The sequence below is a fragment of the Schistocerca cancellata genome, chromosome 8, assembly GCF_023864275.1.
Source record: "Schistocerca cancellata isolate TAMUIC-IGC-003103 chromosome 8, iqSchCanc2.1, whole genome shotgun sequence".
Taxonomy (NCBI): domain Eukaryota; kingdom Metazoa; phylum Arthropoda; class Insecta; order Orthoptera; family Acrididae; genus Schistocerca; species Schistocerca cancellata.
In genome coordinates this window covers 211,322,518-211,348,049 of record NC_064633.1, presented here as the reverse complement: position 1 = coordinate 211,348,049, position 25,532 = coordinate 211,322,518, and the positions used below count along the sequence as shown (strand labels likewise).

General features: G+C 39.9%; 1 protein-coding gene across 1 annotated transcript in view; it reads left to right on the top strand.

The window, feature by feature from the left end:
• The window catches only part of LOC126095468 (uncharacterized), a 588,043-nt gene that overhangs the window by 450,636 nt on the left and 111,875 nt on the right, over positions 1-25,532 (top strand). Inside the window, exon 3 of the mRNA XM_049910259.1 lies at positions 14,772-14,877. Coding sequence (XP_049766216.1) covers positions 14,772-14,877 — 106 coding nt within the window. The remainder of the gene's footprint in view (positions 1-14,771; positions 14,878-25,532) is intronic.

The following is a 25,532-nucleotide window of genomic DNA, read 5'->3' as shown; positions in this document are numbered from 1 at the left end:
CAAGGATGTTTTTTGCGAAGCCCCAGTAAATCTAACAACAGAGCCAGTCAAGAACTTGTAATACCACAACCAACTACATGGAAAGTTCTGAAATTGCTTTACTAGCCCTACCGATTACAATTTGTGCACTCCCTCAACCCCAATGACAAACAGAAGCATCTTGCATTTTGTTGTTATGTGCTAGCAAAGATGGAGGTTAACACATTTCTACAGCGTGTAATTTTTAGTGATGAAGCGACGTTCCACCTTAGTGGAAAAGTCAACAGACACATGGGCTTGGAAAATCCACATTCGCCATTGCAACACGAAAGAGACTCACCGAAGATCAACGTGTTCTATGCCATATCCCTCAAGTTATGGAAGATTCCCAGGACTTCATTTTCCAACAGTATTGAGCTCCGCTGGATTGGTACCGTGATGTACGAGGCTTTTTGAATGTCTCCCTTCCTTAGCGCTGTATCGGTCGCAGGGGACCCGAAGACCTGTCTCTGCGCTTCTTGCCATCGAGGTCTCCTGATCTCACACCCTGCGGCTATTTCTTATGGGGTTATGTGAAGGAAGCTGTTTATGTGCCGCCTCTACCAACCACTCTGAACTATCTGCAGAAGTGGATCACTGCTGCCGTGCACTCAGTAACAGCATATAAGCTTTCGAGCATGTGGGACGAATTCAGCTACTGCGTCGGTATTTGCTGTGCAACCAATGGTGGCTACATTGAACATTTCTAACATTTATCACGTTTCTCACTATTAAATAATTATTAAAAACTAATTAATTATAAATTATTAAATTTATTAAATTGATACAAAACATTATGAAAAAACTTTGAAACTTCCTCTTTTCATTGGATAAAGCTTGTTCATTTTGGATTTGTACTTGAATAAAGACGAAGTTTTGAAAATGGATCCATCATTTAGAACAACCCTGTATAATACAGGCAACCTGTTGCAACAACATTTTTCTGTAACCTGATTTCGACACCGGGTATGGGTATCTTCATCAGAGAATCCAACCAATTACGTAAAAGACTGCGAAACCATTAACACAGGGAAAAACCATGAATATGTGGTTATTATACAGAACGGATTTATGAGGAAAATGTGCCTACATGAACAGATTTGAAAGCAAAATGCTCTTGTCATATGAAATACTTCATAAGAAGGTAATACTAAAACACATAAAATTGCAGGCATTGAAACTGACAAAAAGTTGGCAATTTTCCGTAATTATTGCTATATGGTGTAGAACACAATACGCCAGTAAGGGCTGTAAGAGGAAACAGTCACTGGATGTGGCATCAGATTAAAAGGCTCACAGGCCGCTGATTGCTTGTATATATAACATTAATGCAAAAGTGTGTTACACACAACATACTGTTTTGATATATGCAGCCAGAGAAAATAAATATATAACAAAAGCAATAGTTTTTTCCTTGGTCCCACGTTTATATAATGATGACCGATTTAAGATGCATAAGCCATCTTCAGATTCAAACAGAAATAATTTTATTCGTAATAAGTTCTACCCATTGACAATATGGACTGTACAAAAGGAAAAGAGACAGAGAAAATATCTTAAAAAATGTCCTTGCTTGTTGTACAAATGCATTGTGTGTCATTAAAACTATGGTATGTTCTGTGATACTACTGTTTATGGTTGAGGCAAACGCAAATGTTGTAAGGCGGCTATAATTTCGCACCTTACAAGCACCCAGGCACATACTATGCCATGATCTACAAACACAATTAGGTTCCATGTGGTAGGGTGTACATGTATACAGGGTGGTCCATTGATAGTGACCGGGCCAAATATCTCACGAAATAAGCGTCAAACGAAAAAACTACAAAGAACGAAACTCGTCTAGCTTGAAGGGGGAAACCAGACGGCGCTATGGTTGGCGCGCTAGATGGCGTTGCCGTAGGTCAAACGGATATCAACTACGTTTTTTTTAAATAGGAACCCCCACTTTTTATTACATCTTCGTGTAGTACGTAAAGAAATATGAATGTTTTAGTTGGACCACTTTTTTCGCTTTGTGACAGATGGCGCTGTAATAGTCACAAACGTATAAGTACGTGGTATCACGTAACATTCCGTCAGTGCGGACTGAGGAGGAGATTAGCGTTTAACGTCCCGTCGACAACGAGGTCATTAGAGACGGAGCACAAGCTCGGATTAGGGAAGGATGGGGAAGGAAATCGGCCGTGACCTTTCGAAGGAACCATCCCGGCATTTGCCTGAAGTGATCTAGGGAAATAACGAAAAACCAAAATCAGGATGGCCGGACGCGGGATTGAACCGTCGTCCTCCCGAATGCGAGTCCACCAGTGCGGACGGTATTTGCTTCGTGATACATTACCCGTGTTAAAATGGACCGTTTACCAATTGCGAAAAGGTCGATATCGTGTTGATGTATGGCTATTGTGATCAAAAGGCCAAACGGGCGTGTGCTATGTATGCTGCTCGGTATCCTGGACGACATCATCCAAATGTCCGGACAGTTCGCCCGATAGTTACGTTATTTAAGGAAACAAGAAGTGTTAGCCACATGTGAAACGTCAACCACGACCTGCAAGAAATGATGATGCCCAAGTAGGTGTTTTAGCTGCTGTCGCGACTAATCCGCACATCAGTAGCAGACAAATTGCGTGAGAATCGGGAATCTCAAAAACGTCGGTGTCGAGAATACTACATCAACATCGATTGCACCCGTATCATATTTCTACGCACCAGGAATTGCATGGCGATGACTTTGAACGTCGTGTGTAGTTCTGCCATTGAGCACAAGAGAAATTACGGGACGATGACAGATTTTTTGCACGCGTCCTATTTAGCGACGAAGCGTCATTCACCAACAGCGGTAATGTAAACCGGTGTAATATGCACTATTGGGCAACGGAAAATTCGTGATGGCTGCGACAAGTGGAACATCAGCGACCTTGGCTGGTTAATGTATGGTGCGGCATTATTATATGACAGGTGGATTGGTTGTCGAAGCACCGCACATTCACTGGATCTGACGTCCCCGGATTTCTTTCTGTGAGAAAAGTTGAAGAATATTTGCCATCGTGATCCACCGATAACGCCTGACAACATGCGTCAGCACATTGTCAATGCGTGTGCGAACATTATGGAAGGCGAACTACTCGCTGTTGAGAGGAACGTCATTACATGTAATCCCAAATGCATTGAGGTTGACAGACATCATTTTGAGCATTTATTGCATTAATGTATTTACAGGTAATCACGCTGTAACAGCTTGCGTTCTCAGGAATGATAAGTTCAAAAAGGTACATGTATCACATTGGAACAACCGAAATAAAATGTTCAAACGTACCTACGTTGTGTATTTTAATTTAAAAAACCTACCTGTTACCAATTGTTCGTCTAAAATTGTGAGCCATATGTTTGTGACTATTACAGTGCCATCTATCACAAAGCGAAAAAAGTGGTCCATCTAAAACATTCAGATTTCTTTACGTATTACACGAATATGTAATAAAAATTGGGGTTCCTATTTTTAAAAACGCAGTTGATATTCGTTTGACCTAAAGCAGCAGCATCTAGCGGGCCAACCATACCGCCATCTGGTTTCCCCCTTCAATCTAGACAAGTTTGGTTCTTTGCAGTTTTTTCGTTTGACGCTTATTTCGTGAGGTATTTGATCCGATCACGATCAATGGACCACCCTTTATATGAATATATAAAGGAGACTGACATTGTCACGTATGCCTTGTAAATAATTGTTAACGCTTATTGCATGAAAGGTGACGGAGTGTCTTTATTATCAGAACGGCGTAATGAATGATTGGCTATACTAGTAGAGGTTGGAACGCCAGTGGAGATGAAACAATAGGCAGAGGTCAAGCTCTGGGTGGAAGGTCCGCAGAGGTGTTGGTCCTGCTTAAACACAGAAAGTAGCTAGACGGACGTCGTGACATCAGAGAGCTGGGGCACAATAGGGTGACGGCCGGCCGGATTGAAGCCGGACGGGAAGGATTATACTTCGAAAACTACGAAAATCATGGACGCAGATGAGAGGAACGAGGAAGCGTCACCTCGGAAACCACGCAGGCTGGGTTATTTCCAAGGATTTTTACTCGGAAGCGTACCATTGTACGAGTATAGGTTTTCCCGCGCAAACTTTCCGCGCTGGACGACGAAAGGCTGCAACATGGTTGGTCGGCGTTTGGAAGAATGTGTAGAGAGGGAGAATATTCCGGGGTTTCGGGAATATGATTCGTTTTCAGAATTACGAGGATGGGGAGCCGAGCGTTGCTGGGAACCCAGCGCTGAAGAGACGAGGTCTTCCGTTGTGAGCGCCCGTGTGGGACGGTCGCCCGATATCAGCTTTGTTGGTACAGACGGACTTGCTGTCTTTGCTCTCAGGAGTTTATATTTAGAACAGTTGGGCACTGGACTTCACCTCCGAGTTGGAAGTCGTCGTGGACTACGCAGCGTTCAGTAATTGAGAGCACTTCTTCTGCCAATACTTACGTTGAGACGTTACCTGAACTCCATCCTTGTGGCTGAGAGTTCGCGTTTCTCGTCTGTAGAACACAGAGAGGAGAAGACAGTATTAGAGTATATTAGTCTGCCGTCCTAGTGTTTGAAAGAGTTAATTTGTGGCTGGAGTTCTTCCATCGTCGCCCACGAGTACGAGAACCATCACTTCGACGCACCGAATGCAGTACATACGGTGATATCGCAAACTGCTTCGGCTTATTAGGGCTATAAAGCTAAACAGCTGCGATAACATTATTTCCACTGAGGTTCCACACCACTGTAGATCATCTTTGAAAGTTGTGTCTTCAAGAGTTTGGCATGCAATAATGTCAGTCATTTCGCGTCATTTGTGTTAGATAGCGTAGCCATAAAAGAGGGCAGAGTTGGGCAATTGATTAATAATTTTACTTAGGAAATATAGACATTTGTCATAAAGGGTGTTTTTTTTTTAATCTGCAAGAAACGTATAATAAGAAACAACGTTTTTCATTTAGTAGTATTAATTGCCTTCATAATTCATTTATATTGGGATTGTAATTTATGGAATTAAGAGATCCTAACATCTGCTTCAGGGGTTAGTCAGACAGGGCCAAATCATGTTAGCGTTTATTATTTTCCGTCGCGCACATTCATTTTTACACCCTCTTGGAGTAGCATCTTGGAATGTGTTAGAGGGTACAATGGTGGACATCGTTACGTCATTAAATTTGTCGTACAAAAGTAGATTTAAACAAAATACATCAGTAAAAGAATGTTGGAAAATTGAAATGTGGATAGTAAAAGAATTTCACAACTGATAATCATGAAACGTGAAGAGCATACATCAAAGGGGTAACATGCGAACACATTCGCGCTCTGTATACCATGAAACTCGCCTCTCACTTACACAACTGTAACTCGTTCACACCCACATGTCCATCGCTGGAAGTCGCTCATATCCATCGATTCCCACTAGTCCATGCTTACCCATTCATTCAGCCCATCACATCGTCATTATCACTTTGTGTCTTTTTAACTGTCGCTGTCTGCTGTCTCACGACCTCAATCTCCTTCGTTCTGTCTTGCTACTAATGTCTCCTCTCTCTGTCACTGTCTCGCCCTTGTTCTGTCTCACTGCAACTATCTCATTCATTCCTTCCCACTGCTGCCGTCTCTTCTCACTACCAGTACGTCTCTCTTCCTCATTGTCATTGTAATAGGCTCTGCCTCTCATCATCACTGGCTCTCGACCTCTTCCACATTCTACGTCTCTTTATTCCTCTCCCACTGGCACTGCCTCGCTCACTCTTTCCCTCGCAGTGTTCTGTCACAGTCAACTATGTTCCGCTGCCACTATGTCCCTCTCTTTCTATCACACTGTCATTGTCTCCTTCACTCCTCCTATGCCGCAACCACTGTCTACTATCTTCCAGCAGTTATTACTTTTCCCTCTCTTTCCCACTACTACTGCGTCCTCCTTTTTCAACAGAAAAAAGCATGAATATGTTCGCACGTCAAAATTTTTGGGAAAATTTTTACGTGCTGAGGAGGTCAGAATGAGGCAGCTGGTACGCAACTTTTAAAAAATTTTGTTTGGGCCTCAGTACTAAAACATAGGCTTCCCAGAACGCTTCTGATGTTGACGGAGACACTTCACACATATTTCTTCTCCATGCTACGTCAATTTACAAACTCTTTTTTTTCTCACACACTGGATTTTACGCGCATATTTTACCTGTACAGGCAGCGTAATCTTGGACCTTTGTGTTTCGCAAACGGATAAGATATCACGAAAGTTTTCAAGGGTGTTAGAGATCAGTATCTTAAGTATACATCTTAAAAATTACACCCGTTTGCTGCCCTTAGCCGTCTTGGAATCTGCAGCTCGGTTTTAGTGCCCAAAAACCATGTTTTTGGGGTATTTCTCGATAAAGAATAACGATTTTTGAAAACAGGGAGACAGTATTTCTAGATAAATGCCTAGAGGATATAATTTTAAAATTTCAGCAATTTTATGCTTTTATTTATTATTTATATTTCGCTTCACACAGGATTTTACATGCGTATTTTACGTGTACGTGTAAGGTAACTTTGAGCCTCTGTATGTCGGAAACGGATGAAGATATCACGAAAATTTTCAAGGTTATTCGAGATCGGGATCTTGGGAATATATCGTAAAAATTTCATCAGTTTTCTGTGCGTAGCTGTCTTGTAATATGCGGCTTAGTTTTCGTGCGAAAAAAATCACCTTCATAGGGGTTCTCGAAAGAACTGCCCATGAGCTAATAATTTTGTACCTCTGTGTTTTGGAAACGAATAAAGATGCCAGGAAAATTTTCAAAGTTATTCGAGATCGGAATCTTGGGAATAGATCGCAAAAATTTCACCAGTTTTCTGTGCACAGCCGCCTTGGCAACAGTTGTTCGATTTTACTACTAAAAATGTCAGAAATGTGATTTTTTAGTGTTTTCTAAGGAACCGTCGATGGATTAATAAAGATTTCTTAAAAAGGTTGGATGATACTTCTACATAAATTCCTACAGAATTTACCGTTACCATTTGAGCAATTTTCTGTGGTAATTTATTATTTATATTTCGCCCTATACCGGATTTTACTTGCGTGTTTTACGTGTAGAAGTAGGGCAACTTTGAACTTCACTATATTGAAAGTGGATAAAGATATTAAGGAAATTTTCAAAGTTGAGAGCGCGATCTTAAGAATATATTGCAAAACTTTCAGACATTTGCCGTCTTGGAATCCCCTTCTCGGTTTTGGTACTTAAAACTGGAAAAAATAACTTTTGGGGTTTTTGTAAGGAACCGTCCGTGGATTAATGGTGCCTCTGTAAGACCCTTCGGGCCCACATTAGATCACATCAAATGCAAAATGAATTAACCGACTTGCTCCACGTATTTCTCCATAAAGTATACAATAGCATTTCTTTGACTCTGTACTGTAGGATAGTTATAGTAAGGCGATTTTTTTAATGGAATGCCCCATACGTCTAACTTCAAATACCATCCCGCGTTCAAAGATTGTCAATTCCTGTCGCGCGGCCATTTTCACGTTATAGACCTTTTCACGTTAATCACCTGAGCACCTGAGTGCAAATGACAGCTCTGTCATTGTGCAATACCTTTTAAACCTTTAAATATGTGCATATCGCTATCTCGAGACTCTTGTCATCTCTGTGTATTGAAGTGTATGTACTGTGTCGACACTGCAAGTTTTTCTGGGATATTTCTAGGTTAGAACAGAGCCATGACTAATACAAGAAACACGTGGCACTACTAAGGAACAAAAAATATCACACACAAATGGTAGCAAACCAACTGCATTAAACAATACACCATGTCAATAATATAACTATCAGCGTCTTACATATCTAGCCTAAAGGGAAAGAAGTAGACACCTTTGAAACACTTCAAATATACAAACAGCAAAGAAAATAATTTGAATCCTAAATGGCAACAAAAGTGACAACAAATACAATAGTATCATTTCTGTCTTTAGAAGGGAACCACATTATTAAATTTCGACACACAGAAATAGTCTCCATTCTCTCCTTACCTTTTATCTAGATTTATGAAGTTATTTGTGTGTTTTCGCGATATTTTCTAAATGAAGCATTGACTGGCCTGCCTCACAAAACACAAAAGATCCACCCACATTAGAGTGACAAATTAATTTCGATGAAAACCGGGACACATTCACCCGCGTGCCAATGGACACCTCATTTCACATGTACCCAGTTTTCTTAATTTTAAATATTAATGTTTTGTTGATACATTTTGTTGACCCGATTATTATAACTAGTAAGAGGATACAAAAGATTGATATAATTTAGATTATCTGTATAATTAATTACATTTAATAAACGTTGTTGTTGTTGTTGTGGTCTTCAGTCCTGAGACTGGTTTGATGCAGCTCTCCATGCTACTCTATCCTGTGCAAGCTTCTTCATCTCCCAGTACCTACTGCAACCTACATCCTTCTGAATCTGCTTAGTGTATTCATCTCTTGGTCTCCGCCGACGATTTTTACCCTCCACTCTGCCCTCCAATACTAAATTGGTGATCCCTTGATGTCTCAGAACATGTCCTACCAACCGATCCCTTCTTCTGGTCAAGTTGTGCCACAAACTTCTCTTCTCCCCAATCCTATTCAATACTTCCTCATTAGTTATGTGATCTACCCATCTAATCTTCAGCATTCTTCTGTAGCACCACATTTCGAAAGCTTCTATTCTCTTCTTGTCCAAACTATTTACCGTCCGTGTTTCACTTCCAGACATGGCTACACTCCATACAAATACTTTCAGAAATGACTTCCTGACACTTAAATTTATACTCGATGTTAACAAATTTCTCTTCTTCAGAAACGCTTTCCTTGCCATTGCCAGTCTACATTTTATATCCTCTCTACTTCGACCATCATCAGTTATTTTGCTCCCCAAATAGCAAAACTCCTTTACTACTTTAAGTGTCTCATTTCCTAATCTAATTCCCTCAGCATCACCCGACTTAATTCGACTACATTCCATTATCCTTGTTTTGCTTTTGTTGATGTTCATCTTATATCCTCATTTCAAGACACTGTCCATTCCATTCAACTGTTCTTCCAAGTCCTTTGCTGTCTCTGACAGAATTACAATGTCATCGGCGAACCTCAAAGTTTTTATTTCTTCTCCATGGATTTTAATACCTACTCCGAAATTTTCTTTTGTTTCCTTTACTGCTTGCTCAATATAAACGTATACAGTAATAAAGAAATGTATTACGATTTTACAAAATTTTATAGCCATTCAAATTTTAATCAATTAATATTAACATGAGCTTTAATATTACTGAGCACTTGTAGATGGAATTGACTGTCCTTGGAGAAAAAGGTATTTTTCACTGCCTCCAGCCTTCTTGATCATGTCTTTGTTCTTTGAGACACAGTGATAAAACTTGGCACAATCCATTTTGTAGTTGTACAGGATCTGCAGGATTGCTTCAAGAGAGTCCACCTCCATTCTGTTTCTTTCATCAGTCCACTGGATATTCGTGAACGAAAATATTCTTTCCACACTGGCAATATGGGTTGGGATTGCAAATAAATACCTTGCAATTATTACCAACTCAGAGTAATGCTGAAGACAGTCACAGCATTTAAAAAAACTCACCCACATCTCATGAAATTCCATTTTTTTTTCGTCATTCCATTTGTCAAGACTTTCTTCAACAAAATTTGTCCGTATGCGGAACTGATCAAAGAGAATGGAATCATCGATTTCAATCTCTTTACTCTTCAAATAAGAAACTGTCTCTTCAACATTTTCCCATTTTGGCACTTTCTTCAGTAACATCCAATCAAACACCGGCGATGAGGGTAAATATGAGGCGCTCCACTTGCTGAGATATTCTACACAAGTGTCATAAAACTTGTTAGCTTCTTTCCAGAATGAGATTTTCACTCTGCAGCGGAGTGTGCGCTGATATGAAACTTCCTGGCAGATTAAAACTGTGTGCCCGACCGAGACTCGAAGTCGGGACCTTTGCCTTTCGCGGGCAAGTGCTCTACCATCTGAGCTACCGATCACGACTCACGCCCGGTACTCACAGCTTTACTTCTGCCAGTACCTCGTCTCCTACCTTCCAAACTTTACAGAAGCTCTCCTGCGAACCTTGCAGAACTAGCACTCCTGAAAGAAAGGATATTGCGGAGACATGGCTTAGCCACAGCCTGGGGGATGATTCCAGAATGAGATTTTCACTCTGCAGCGGAGTGTGCGCTGATATGAAACTTGTTAGCTTCTTCTCTAAAACTCCTTTCCGCTGCTTCTGATACTTCTGCTCTTTTAAGGACAGATTTAACATTAAAAGAAATGAACTGCTGTTCTCTCCTCTTAGTAACAGTTTCCAGAGTATTTTTCAAAACGTCATTTACCTCTATTACACTTTCCGTGCTTCCCTCAATTTCCTTTACCCATGCTGCAAAGTGCTTAGCTGACTGTGAATGAACCATAAGTAGGCTTCACTAAAAGGGTTACTGAAAAACTGAACCAATATTTTGGGGGCTTTGTCTTCATTTAGGAAAAAATCTTTTAACGGTTCAAACAGGCGGGTTACTTTTCCAACTGCTGGAAACAGTGATAACCAGCGAGTTTTCGAGTGACACATTACATTCATATATTCATTTCGCACATTATCACAGAATTCCTTAAGTCTCTCTGTTTCAAGAATATATATGTAAAAGTGTGAGTATACCTTCATGACGATAGTTTCAACATCACAGCTTAAACTGTCAGCAGATGTCTGCACGCTATTGTGTGAAACAGATGCAGGGCACCCTATGCCTTCAATGTTTTCATGCAATGTTGCCTTTAATTTGGTAAATACTTTGCATTTGCCTTGTCCTTTTAAACCACCAAGGTTTGTGTTGGTGTTGTCCCCACAAAATGCCACACATTTATTTTTCTCAAGATCAAACATTTCGATAGTATCATACAAAATCTTGAAATTTCGCCAGATATTTCATTAGGTAGGGAACTCACCTTCAAAAGTTTGGTCTCAATTCCCTGATTAATATCGAAAAACTGAACAACAAACGGAAATATTTTAGTGGCCTTATGATTGCTGGCATCAGTGGATATCCCGTAGAAAGAAGACTTTTTGATCTATTCAAGGCTTTCCTTTATGCTCTGGGGAGCAATAACTCCTTTCACTAAGGCTGACACTGTAGTTCTTGCTGAACTAAACTATTTTGCAATTGAAGAATCATCAAACATAATGTTGTTAAGTTTATTAGTACAATCATTAGATCTACAAGTTTGGTGATGTTTTACCGTGTGGTAGGCTAGTGTAAGCTCGGTTGCTCGAACTTTCGTCTCTTCACTTGACTGATGTTTCACAAAATAATTTTGTAGAGTTTTACTGCAGCTCGGTGCACTGTATCTGTTAATGTGTTTCTTTGACCTGATGTGATCAACTACGTCGGAACGTCCATCATGACTTATATTAATAAAACAGTTACATACGGAACACTGCTTCGTAATCAAAATGACCTCTCTTAATGAAATTCCATTCCTTGGAATAACAGTCACTGAACTTGCAGGCACGTTACGGCATTGCATTTCACAGTACTGCAGCAATAATACCACTAATACGAGAAAAAATTATTGCAGTTTGTCTGACAAAACATTAACTACTACACTGTTCTGACAATGAGTGTGTGAGTAAGTGGCGCGACAATCGGACGGTTTCATAGCTCTGTTACAATAATACAACTTACTACTCGTTGGCCAAAGTACCGCTAAAAGTAAATTATTGCCTGAGTGTATCAATACTGGTACTGTGATTACTAGTATGGGACAATGGAGGTTTTAGACAAATAAGCTAAAATATATTAATTTCTTGTGTTGTATTTCCTTTAATATAGCGAAATCCCAAAAATTTGAGAAAGTTTCACGAAATGTATTTAAAAACAGAATTCCGGGACTTTTGAGCGTCCCGAAACAAATTTTCGGGACACCGGAACACAGGGATGAAAACCGGGACAATCCCGGTTTTCCGGGACGTTTGGTCACCCTAACCCACATACAAACAGGTTGTATACCTGTCAGCTTGAGAGAGTATATATGAAGGGCTTATTTCAATAGTGGTACAGGTCCATTACCTCCACTTTTGCGATTATAGTGCTTGTGACATCACTGATCGAAACAAACAGAAAGAAAGGTTCATCTCTAGCAAGAAGCCATATGCTTGAATATTTCTGGTATTTCAACTGCAGATATTTCAGCGTTTATTTAACTTTAGGACACTGTATCTTAAAATGAACAAAAATGGACTTGTACCACTATTGAAATAAGCCCTTCATATATTTGTTAACATTACAAAGATTATATCTGTTTGAAAAAATCAGCCTGTTACTTCAACATGTACTCAGATGTAGCAAGTAATAAATGTAGTCTACACTCTCTCATAATCAAAAGTTTGCTCTCCTGGCACTCCCTATACCTTCTCTGTGAAACTTTCTCTCTCTGTCTCTCTCTCTCTGTCCTAATATAACATAGCGATAATAAGCAAAGAGTTGTTCAAATATAAATATTGACACTGTTGTTAACATAATTCTTACACCTAATGTTTCTAACATTTCACCCTGATTGCTTAACAGTGTTCAGAGTAATATGTCATGTGAACTTGACAGGAAAGAATTTATGGCCACTGGAGACACTTCCACTTTCATTTCTATTCACCTATCCAACCAAAGATCTCCACAATGCTTTGAGAATTGCTCTGAAATAGAGTTTTGTCTTGCTATGTGCTCTTTGCACTTATTAGATTTTAGGTAGCAGTTTTGTTACCTCTGTGTTTACAAAGTGTGATAATGTGTGTGGTGCAAGACGAGAGTGAAAGCAGGCTGGGACCAATGGAGATATTTATATTTTATTTTCACATTTATAATTCTTTCTTTCATCCAGTCAGTCATAGATCCCAGAAAGACTATGACCTTTATACTGAAATAGTTTTTTTATTTTCTCTACTATACAGTGCCACAGCCTAATTCATAGTCGTAACACGATACATACGTGCCATATTAATCCACCTGATGATGGGCGTGTAAACCACCTAAATGCGTTGTGGAACTGAGTAAACAGAGACTGATAGCAGCACACGTTATTTCATTCGGTATCAGTAAAAGCCACAGTACAGTCTAACGAAAAATTGTCACATTTAAAGCCAATATCTGAAGTCAAATATTCATTTCCTGTCGTAATGAGCATTACATCGTTGGGTGGTGTAATCATGGTTATGATAAACTGAACTAGCAACCACACTCACTTGTTACATTCTGTTCGTGAAGTATTTGAACTAGTTATGTAAAATGGGAAAGAACTTCAAGTATTAAACACATTTTCACTGTATGTTCTCTGTACAACTATAGAGATTTCCAGTGTTAAGTTATCTTCAAAGATGTATGTAGTTCAGTGCTGTTTGCTCTCAGCGTTCAAACTCGAAGATAAATTTCAGCAACAAGGATTAAAACATTAAAGTGTAAACCCTTCTAGAGTTCAAAGAAAAACAAACGGCATCTGGGTCAAAGATGTGAAGCGTTTCTGTGAGACAAAGAATTTGCATTGATGTTTCACTTATGGGTATAAAGCTTATTGTTTCGAATGGCTGTTGTAATGGGTTCTTCAATACTGCCTGTTCAATTACTTACCTTCAAACAAGATACTTATCATTATTTTGTATTTAGTTTCCATTGTGGTCCACATCATAACTGTTATTCTAAATTAGTACTTACTTCGTTTGTGCGTTGTTGGCCTCGTTGTCTTCCAACGAATATGATACTGGTCCCAACTCGTTGCCCCTGTACCAAGAAATATTAAAAGATGAAAGGATTGTTATTCAGGTAATGTCCGATAGCTATACCAATAAGTGCAGTTTCTGAACTCTGAAAGAGAGATATTCTTCACTATTCCCACACTCAGCACTTATATAATACTTCTGCCTTCAGCAGTACTACAAAACATTATCAGGTCCCCCTGCAAGAGCTCTTGTGCCAAGAGCATCCATTCCACAACATTCCCACCAAATCTCTGACCCTCCCTCTCAACGAACAAGAACAGCGATCATACACAGAGATCATTATCAATAATAATCACTGGTACAATTTCGAAAAAAATTAATGAAACAAACATACATGAATTCAAGTGATGTCACTCAACATTAATTTAAATATGCAGGATATAAATGTTTAATTATGGAATAACTGTTTATCTATGAATGTGTACTCGTACATATCGACACAATTTTTTTATTATCTGAAAAGATCGATACACAACGGTATCGTACGTTTCATCTTATATTATCGCCATGAATGCATTATACGATCAGGGGTGAGATATAACAATAATAAAAAAAACAAGTAGAGATATTATGAAAAAATTGTTTTGATATGAGGATTCGCTGTATCATCACTTGAAAGTTTTAGAAAACTTTATATCGAGTTTGTTTTAAAAGAGTTGCACTGGAAGAGTACGTGCATGTATCAGATTTCTTACATCCTGAATACTTTGTGGAGTGTGTGTGTGTGTGTGTGTGTGTGTGTGTGTGTGTGTAAAAGACAGGGAGAGAAAGAGAGAGACAGAGAAGATAAACAGAGAATTTGGTTGTTTTAGGTAGATGTATAAAATAAAAATGATAATCTACTGCAAAAAACATTTATCTTTGGTCAAATTATTTAGAAATGTAAGTTGTTTATTATAGATTTTAAATTTTGTGTTTCTTTCCAACAGAAATACACTTCACCGGCAAGAACGCAGTTTCGACGAAGATACAACAGAGCATCACCAAGATGTTGTTGCTAATATCCACCGTCTTCGTTCTCCTCAATCTGCCGAGGTAAGATCATCTTTTGAGATAATTGTGTAATGCTTATTACACTAGAGGGTTAATTATTCAGTACCACGAAAATCGCTGAAGTTGTTTTGAGTGAATCGTTGGGGGATAGCAGAGTGAGATAAAAAGTAGGTCCCAATTTTATAATTTAGACATAGCCTACCGTTAGCACGTCTCTGAATGTGCATACAGTAATCCGCTAAATATCATCACAAAGTTTCTTAACATGAAATGTATTTGTAGTTGCAAATATGGACAACAATCAGCTTTATAATGGAATGACGACAATGAAAGTTTGTGCCGGACCCGGACTCGTACCCGAATTTCCCGCTTATCAAGAACACCTTACCATTAGGCTATCCGAGCATAACTTACGGCCAGGCCCAAACTTCCACTTCGTCAACCATGTGTCTATTCCCTGCACCCGTATATTCACTATGTATTTTACTGTACAGGGTAGACATTACAATTGAAAGTCCTTTCCTGGTGTTGGCGGATAAATACAATATTGCAGTGTAACAATAGTTTGCATTCACGTCCGAAGTAACATTGCTTAGTACTTATGAACAACACAGGCACTGCAGTATCGTATTTATCCGCCGACAAGGGTGCAGGGGACTTACAATTAAAATGTCTCCCCTGTATGGGAAGATACACAATGGATGTACGAGTGCAGGGAATAGACACATGGCTGACTTCTCGTTAACATAGGTATTGCGATACCGAACTTTATCATTGTACTGTTACGCCATGGATCACGCCTGCCAGCTTACCTTCTACTATCTGACGTTGCTGTAGCTACAGCGTCCAACACTGTGGAAGATCTGTGAATTGTCTCAACCATTAGCTTCTGTAGTACACAGGTGCTATTGACGGAGAATAATTTTTTATTGATACGTTTATTATACTTCAACTTATTTTATATTTACGTTTAGTTTGTTTATTAAAAAGAAGAGATTGTGTAGTGTAAGATCCAACAAAGCATTTAAACTTTCCTCTCTCTCACTATTGTCATTCTATTTGTAGATATCACATTTCACTTATAAGCAATATGTTGTTCTTTACGGTTTAATACATAATTTGACATTTCACGATTTATAGTGCGAGGGGCGTTTGAAAATTATTTGCAAAAATAAAAACTACTTACGTGTTTGGGGTAAACGTTTTTTTTATTTTTCGACATAGTGTCGTTTTAGACTTATACACTTCGTCCAACGCTGTTCCAATTTTTTGATCCCTTCCGTATAATAGGAATTGTTCAGGTCTGCAAAATAGCTATTAGTTACTGCAATCACCTCCTCGTTGGTTAAAATCATTGTCCCGGCAGCCATTTCTTCAAATTGGGGAACAAATAGTAGTCCGAGGGAGAAACGTCTGGAGAATAGGGCGGATGTGAAACGAGTTGGAATCCTATTTCCATTAATTTTGCTACCACAGCTGCTAAGGTGTGTGCTGGTGCATTGTCGTGATGGAAAAGGACTTTTTTGCGGTCCAATCGCCGGCGTTTCTCTTGCAGCTCGGATTTCAAACGGTCCAATAACGATGAATAATATGCACCTGTAATAGTTTTACCTTTTTCCAGATAGTCGATGAGGATTATCCCTTGTGAATCCCAAAGGACAGTCGCCATAAGCTTTCCGGCCGAAGGAATGGTCTTCGCCTTTTTTGGTGCAGATTCTTCCTTGGTAACCCATTGTTTAGATTGTTGTTTGGTCTCAGGAGTATAGTAATGTATCAATGTTTCATCCACACTGACGAAACGACGCTTAAAGTCCTGCGGATTCTTCCTGAACAGCTGCAAACCATCCTTGCAACATTTCCCGATAACCCTACTTACAGTTTCACCACAAGTACACTGAACTCAATTCAAATTCCATGCCTGCATTTTACTATGTTCAACGTTTGCCAGTCTCAAACTTCCACTAAATTACTTTTTATTAATAAAGTAAATTGTTATTATTGTGTTTGTTATGTAATACCTAATTAATATCATTCTTAATTCCTCAATTATTTACCATTGTTATTATTATTATTATTATTTTATGAATAATATCAATTATTTTTATTGTGAGGTAATACTTTTTTTGTATGTCTCGTTCTTGATCAGATGCAAGAGAGGGCCTTGAAAGGTTAGGCTAAACACACAATAAATAAATAAATTTCTCTCCAGCTGGATGTTCGAACTTGTTGGCTGCTTCAGTGACACACCACTGGAAGTCACTCATGCTGCTCCGAACTGTTAGCAGGAGTCGGCTACATAGATCAGTGTTGCTAAAATCATAATTTTTAACGTTTTTATGCAGCTACAGCAACTGATATTGTTTATTTAAGAATATACAGCCTACAGTTGCAGTTAACTTTATCGTTTACCTAGGTTACAACGTTAGTAATAACGTCTTCTTCAGAACATATAATATTATTTAAATGTTTGCCTAAAACAAGCCATGTCCTAAGTCAACTTTATAAAACTTGATGAATAACCATAAGGTTTTGTCACTTCTATTAAACAAGCTGTAGCAAATTCACTTTAAGCCCGTTGTATGGGTCTCGTCGTGTGATTAGAGACTGCATCAAGTTTTATAAAGTTGAATTAGGATATGGCTTGTTTTAGGCAAACATTTAAATAATATTTTATGTTCTGAAGAAGACGTTATTACTAACGTTGAAACCTAGGTAAACGATAAAGTTAACCTGCAACTGTAGGCTGTATATTCTTACATATACAGTTACTAAAATCAGCGAGAGATACGGTTACTGGAAGGGTCGTATGATCTAATGTAAAATATATACAACTCAGAGATTCGCAGAAGGGCATCATCATCACAACTACAAAGAGTGGACTGACAAATTCATGATGCAGCTAGCAGTTAGTTCTACACCTCACTGTTCGAAACCTGTATTTATTCTTTTTAGAAAGCAACTAGTTGAGTTCCGCAAATGTTTCCCGAAATTTATACGAAACCGCAAGGTTTCTGCTTGACTCACTAATATTGGAACTAAAAATTGACTGAAAAAAACGTATTAGGTTTTTTAACAGTTGCTCTAATTAGTTGCTGTTTGCTCCGTAGCATATGAGTTCTCTTTACGTAGAAAGACACCTTTAAACGCGTAGACTGCTGGAGCTGATTGGAAGTTCCCTTAAAGGCAGAAAAATTTCTCAGGAATCTTCCAATAGATACTGGGCCGGACAGCCATAAATTTGAACTGTCGCGAGTGGAACGTATTTTCTTCAGACAGCTTATGGATGTACAGCCGACGAATGACGAGCAGTGTAACTTCAAGACCTTCTTAGAGTCAGTACGTTGTCGGATTGTGAAGTTTGCCATGAGGCGCACTGAGAGTACGTAACGACCATGTGGCGTGACTAGTGCAACGACTACGTGTCAAAAAAGTGTTATGTTCTATCACTTCCTGCAGATATTGACAGCAATAGAAGACAAAGATTAAATGATCCTACCATTCTATAAGACAACTATTGAAAAAGGCTGGAAGTAGAAAATTTCGTTTGTTTTTAAAGCATATCTTACACGGCACGATAAAATCACTTCATCACATTCTTCCACTGTAATTGAACGATCAAAAAGGAAACTTTGAGGAAGCAAAGACGTTATTTTTAATGGCAAAAGTTGTTGGTACATGAGGGCTCTAGTGGAACTGATCGGGTGGATTCGATCGGTAGAGAACTAATTGGACCTAGAGGACAAACGAGGCAGTAGGTGAGCTGAACTCACTATCAGAGAGCCAACTGCTTGCTTGCAACGAGATCCCACAACTAAAGGTTACCATTAAGCCGGTGATGTGCATGAGGTCTGCAGTATAGTTACTGCACAAGTTGGAGCAGAAACTCCGGAGTAACTACCTGATAAAGGCTTCAAATACTCTGACCAAAAAGGTCCTTAATATTGTTCTGTTTCATTTTGAATATTCCCATAAGTTTATACTTTAAAGGTTACAATCCGTACATAACCAAATGAATCGTAACACAATGTAGTCTGTACCACTTTGTCCATTACAGTCTGGCGACCCACGATGAAAACAAAGCACAACCAAATGTAAAACTACTGGCTAACATAAGTTACGGTGCGGATTTTACAGCCATAACAAAGGAAACAAAAATTGAGGAACACTTACGAGTTTGAGTCTAAACGGAACTAGAACGCAGATCCTTATCTGTAGTCCGCGATGTTCCTATCAATCGGGTTCTTTGGGCCCGATTTATATTCAGAAATTCAATTTAGTCAAGACCTCTTGACTGCTTTCCACATAGCGCACAAGCTTTTCTGAATACCTAGGGCATACTTTCTGGAAAAACACTGCTAGAGGAAAAGATATTGGCACAAAACGGCTTCCCCCCTGTCGAAGACTATAATGTCCAAAATGAACCTTTTATTCTACCAGCAATAAATACATTAGGCTTCAATTTGAAATGCTTCTCTAAACGTTCAGCATTAGAACTGTTAAACTTATTTTGTTTCTAGATAATTGCTTAAGCACATTTTTAAAAAATGAGGCCACAGATTATAGAACTGGCCATGGTTTCAGTTCAGCCGTTCATCTGAAAGAACTGAGCTGCTGGATTCCTCTTTGATTGTTGGACATCTGAGCACACGATTATATTTCAGTGGCGTTAAAGGTAAAGCCCTCTGACGTGGTTCCATTAAACCATTTCTACATTCGAGCATCCTCTCGTCTTACAGTTCGCTTGATAATGATTCCTATAATCGCCAACACTGCTGTGTCTGTTGCTTCCCAAATGTTTAAACGTTTACACTCATCAACCCAAGTACGCTAACGCAGGCAGAAATATGCCGCGCAATGTTTGCTATTATGCATTGTTTAGAGACAAATCATATGGTTCAAAGGACTCTAAGCACTATGGGACTTAACATCTGTCATCAGTCCCCTAGACTTAGAACTACTTAAACCTAACTAACCTAAGGACATTACACACATCCATGCCCGAGCAGGATTCGAACCTGCGAGCGTAGCAGCAGCGCGGTTCCGGACTGAAGCGCCTAGAACCGCTCGGCCACAGTGGCTGACTAGACCAATCATAAAAAAAACATCAGTAGACTGGCGAAACAACTGTAGACACGGAGCACACTATCTGGTCGAAGGTATACGGACACCCTTATGCCATACGGAGTTGACCACCAGATGTCATGAGAAGAGGACCCATAAAAGGAGGGGGGAGTATTGAATTGTCAGTAGAGAATCGGTCCGTCAGGATAGCTCAGTGACTTCGGAAGTGGACTAGTCTTTGGATGTCACAAGAGTTACAAATCGATCAGCGGAATTTCTCAACCCTTTTAAAGGTGTTCTCGTCAGCTGTTGGCGATGTAACTGTGAAGTGGCGGCGCGAAGGAACGGACGCAGCTAAGCCGAACCGAGACAGACCTCGCGTTCTGACGGAGAGGGAAGGGCTGCGTGCAGCCTGGTGACGTCACATTCTGATGACCGAATCTCTATCGGAAGTGCACTGTGGTGAATGCTGCAGTAATAAGACTTGTAGGAATTTCAGAGATGAAATTGCATCGGTTTTTACGTGTTTTCTTCTCCTACATAGCCTTTTAACGAAACTAAGAAAAGTTATGAGTTTCGAGCATGTTAAATTTACTGTAAATGCGCATCTGTAGGACGGAAGATAAACTTTAATTTTAAATTCGTTCTTTTTCTCTCACGGTTTTCATCACACTTCAGAATACTGTCACTGTCAAGAAAATAATTTATTTTCGCAGGAAATTTGTAACTGTTTGACAAGTTATTTACTAAAATTCCTTTATAAGAAAATTGATACTTCCAACTTCTCATTAAAAACTACATAATAACACAGCTCGGGTACAGATCCTGATGTCTCCATGTTAAGAAAAATTCCACTGTCTTGAAATTTTATTCTCGCTTTCGTACTGCTCAGCTAACTTCACACTTTTATTCATGGCTTTCTGAAGTTGTGCTGCTTCCAGACACATTCGCTTTCCATCAAACGATTCCATTTGCGATAACAAGCAGCATGATAACCAGAAAATATCGATGGAACACATTCTTCTTTATCCTCGGTCGTTCGAGATTTACAGCTAAAATACATTAGGCTTAAATTTTAAATGCTTCTCTAAACGTTCAGCATTATAACTGTTAAATTTACTTTGTTTCTGGATAATTGCTTAAACAGATTTTAAAAAATGGGGGCACAGGTTATAAAACTGGCCATTATTTCAGCTAAGCCGTCCATAAATAGGCAGCTCTCCAAACAACACTTTCCAGTTGAAAATATTTGTAGAAATCTCTACCAGCACAACACCAATCAGTATAACTATCCTTTGTCGCTGGCCGTTGTAGCTGAGCGGTTCTAGGCGCTTCACTCTGAAATCGCGCGACACCTACGGTCGCAGGTTCGAATCCTGCCTCGGGCATGGATGTGAGTGATGACTTTAGATTAGTTAGGTTTAAGTAGTTCTAAGTTCTCGGGGACTGATGACTTCTGATGTTAAGTCCCATAGTGCTCAGAGCCATTTGAACCATTTATCCTTTGTCAATATAGTTACGTTAATGACAAACGTTCTACAGCCAACTTCGTACTAATATTGTCAGGAATGGTGATAGATACAAATGATCTTCGTACATTATACATAATGCATTTACAAAAGAATGGACAAATGCGGTGTAGTGCAAACAAATAACACATTATAATTCCATCATCATTTACTTACCCATGAATGTTATGTAGACGCCAATACTTTTCTCGTTATTGCAACGAGCCAGCGATTTCTCAGCTTCTCGCATATGGCAAATCTGAACGTGAGCACTTTGATTCCTCCTTGAGATCTATAAATTCTCTGGAAATAGGGAACACAACACTTGTACCGGAATACAACACTTTGAAGTAGCACACACTTTCTACACAACGCAACAAACGGACATCGTTATTGACGTCATGTTCCAATGTGGCCGCTGCGCATATGCCTGTGACAGGGTGCGTCGAGCATTGCAAAGGGCGGTTGTAGGAAACCACATGAAATCAGCAGGAGGATTCACCTGCGAGTCACAAACAGCTACTAGCAGTGAAGCTAGCACAGTGGTTGTTCTGTGGGAGTTAAAAGATGGGGATACAGAGGTCGAACTGTTCCTGATGAGTTACTCATTACTGTAGACAGTGGTCAGCGACACTTCAGAGAGTGTAAATAGCGACTTCACAGAACAGTGGATGACTGGAAACAAGTGATTTGGGTTGGATTTGGCGAATACCTAGAGAATGTTGCCTGCCGTCATACGCCATGCCAACATAGAAATACAGAGGACGTAGTTTTACGATGTGGGGGTGTTTTTAGTGATTGGGCTTTTGTACCCTTATTCCACTTACGAAAACGCCATTACAAAGGCGGAGTGTTTTCGCACACTATGTTAGTGTATACTAATAGACGTCCGGATACTTCTGACAAGGTAGTGTATGTATTAAAAACAGTATTTGCAAATATCTACTAGCGCCGAATTTCGATAATAATATTCACAAGTCAATAGCATTTTATAAAGAATTTATGGTAGGTTTACAGTACATGGTCTGTGATAAAAACGTGACAGAAAAAATGAAAAATAAATTGGACAACACAAATGAAACTGGAAGGACAACAGTTACAGGGTCGCAAACATCACAGTTGAAACGAAGGAAGGATTTAAACAGCTTTGAAGTAGAATGTGTGTCTATCGTGCATTGTGTATTGAACTGGGGACCTAGAAAAGACGGAGAGGCTTCGTCCCAGCCGTAGCCCTAGGTGGTTCACAACCCAACAACAGGCTACAGCAATCCACTCACCTCAGCGCCGCCCCACACCGAACCCATGGTTATTGTCTGGTTCTGTCCCCAGTGAACTCCTCCCCCCTCCCTCCCCCCACCTCCTCGGGGAACGTCTCATACCAGACGAGTGTAACCCCAAATGTTTATTTGGTAGATTAATTTTGGTGTACCCGTACATGGAGACGGTGTTTGTGCAGCAATCGCCGACATAGTGTAACTGAGGTGGAATAAGGGAACCAGCCCGCATTCGCCGAGGCAGATGGAAAACTGCCTTAAAAATCATCCACAGGCTGGCCGGCTCACTGGACCTCGACACTAATATCCTGGGCGGATTCGTGCTGGGGACCTGCACGCCTTCCCGCTCGGGAAGCAGCGCGCTGCATCGCGCGGCTAGCTGGGTGGGCTCCAAGTAGAATGTACGAAGTGTACATTGGCAGCAGAGTACAACATGGAAAAGTAATGTGGAAGCGGAAAATTAAACAAACATTCGAAACCTGGTCCTCCTGAAGCGAAACAGTTAATCGAAACAATGTCAAATAAAAAGACGATGGTGAAAGACTATGAACTGTAAGGACAGTTATAAGCAATCGTAAACATTATAACATTTATAACAATGATCTATTAGTCTGCGTGCTTGGAACAGCAGAAAGCGTATTTCTTTACCTGATACTTGGGTCGTATTGCTGTAAGCAGCCTGTCAACTCGTTCAGAAGGTGGCCAGAAGGTGCACTGAGGCAAAAAAACTCACGGAATTCCTCCTAACATCGTGTCGGACCTCCTGTTACCAGGCGTAGTCCAGCAACGAATGGCTGCAAATAGACTCCAAGTAACCGAACACAACCATTTTTAGTCAATGATCAGTTCAGTAGGAACAGAGGACACAGTCCATTCTACATAACCACTTCCCATATCATTTTGGAACCACCACTAGCGTGCACCGATATAGTCACGAGCCCAGAAAACGTGCTCCAGGCGATTTCGTGCTGTTAATAAAGGCACTCGCGTTGGTCATATTCTGCCATAGCCCGTCCTGACGGATAAATTCGTCGTACGTCCCACACTGATTTTTGCTGTTATTTCATAAAGTGTTACTTGGATATTTGCACTGACAATTCTACACAAACACCGCTGTTCTCGGTCGTTAAGTGAAGACAGTCCCCCACTGCGCTAACAGTGGCGAGACGCAGTTCTGAAAATTTGGAGTTCTCGGCTCACTCTCGACACTGCGAATTGCGGAATATTGAATTCCCTAACGATTTCCGGAGTGGAATGGCCCATGCGTCTAGCCGTAACTACCATTCGGTGTTCAAAGTTTGTTAATTCCGATATTGCAGTGCCTGTGTTATTTTAATGACGATGCACGGCGGCGACCATAGCTGTTATGAAATGCTCGTGATAAGCGGGAAATCCGGGTTCGAGACCCAGTCCGGCGCAAATTTTCATTGTTGTCATTCCATTCTACAGCTGATGGCAGCCATTGGCGAATACATCTGATGTGTTTGTTAATCCCCGTTTTGCGGCCGTAATCAAGTCGTGAATCTTTTCACATGAATGACCTGAGTATAAATGACAGCTCCGCTGATGCACTGTCCTTTAAACCTTGTGCATGCGATACTGTCGCTATCTTTTGTCACCTCAGAGTATACGGTCGAAATGCCCTTGAAGAGATACGATTTTTGCGGCAACACACTCGAAGTCTCATTAATTATTCATTGCGCCACGAAAACTTGAAGACGCACTTTGGCGACAGTGATTTCGCTGTCAAATTCACAAACGTTTTTATTTATTATGATTGGTTCCAGTTTCTTTGAAAATTGCAGGGTCACAAGATCTTATGATGGTTTCGCAGAACCACAACACAAGAAACCGCAACTGGCCATAGTGAAAGTTGCGAGCTCTATCTTCTTATCTCGTGTTTTATACTGAAAATCTTGTGCTTGTACTCTTGTTAACTTTAGTATTACAGAGATCACCGAAACTTTATTCTTTTTCTTATTGGTCCTGTGCGCAACAAATAACTTACTTGGTCTTTCTGCTGCCACTGCTTGATCTGCTGCATTCCATTATTTAACAAAAACATTAAAAAACCTATTATTCATGCTGAGTGCAATGCATGTTCTGTATGGCGGCCCCTGCTGTTGCTGCGGCTGCTGCTGCTTACTACAACTACATATAATTCAAGAGAAAGGGTTAGGTCAAACCTAAACTCGGTAAGAAAGGGTTAGGTCAAACCTAAACTCGATAAATGATAACCCAAACAAAAAAACTATATTCTGAAAGCGATTCTTTCTCATTCAAGTAAAAAAACGCTAGAAGCTATTTGAACAATCGCATCGTTTGTAAATCTGCCTCCAGTGGCATTAAAGCAATGTTACAAATTAATCAAACTCTTGAGACAGACTGAAATACTTCTCAATTGAATACATAGAGAAACAATTCCCTGACAATTACAAAAGAAATCAATGACAAAAATCAATACTTAATCTAACAATGGTTTCCCCTTAAGAATTCAACTCGTATCATTATCAAAATTACCGTCTGCTGTTACGCACATTCACAAACCCTTTTCTTTAAATTAATAAGCGCGCTGCAAACTATAAAAAATATCAACTAAATACCAAATCCTGTGTCGCTGCTGGCGGACACGGCAGTACGGCAGCTCGGCGACGACCCCTCGCCCAACACACGTGCGCATCACAGCAGGCGAGCTTCTACACTGGCTTCGAAACTGCCACTAGTTAATCCGTGCGCTGCGAGGTGCGACAACAATATCTTAGATTCCAGAGCTTGTGTATGCTCGCTGTAGCCAACCTTTACATCCTAAGAGAGTATTGCCAACTCCCATGAGTATTGCCAACTCTCAATAGTG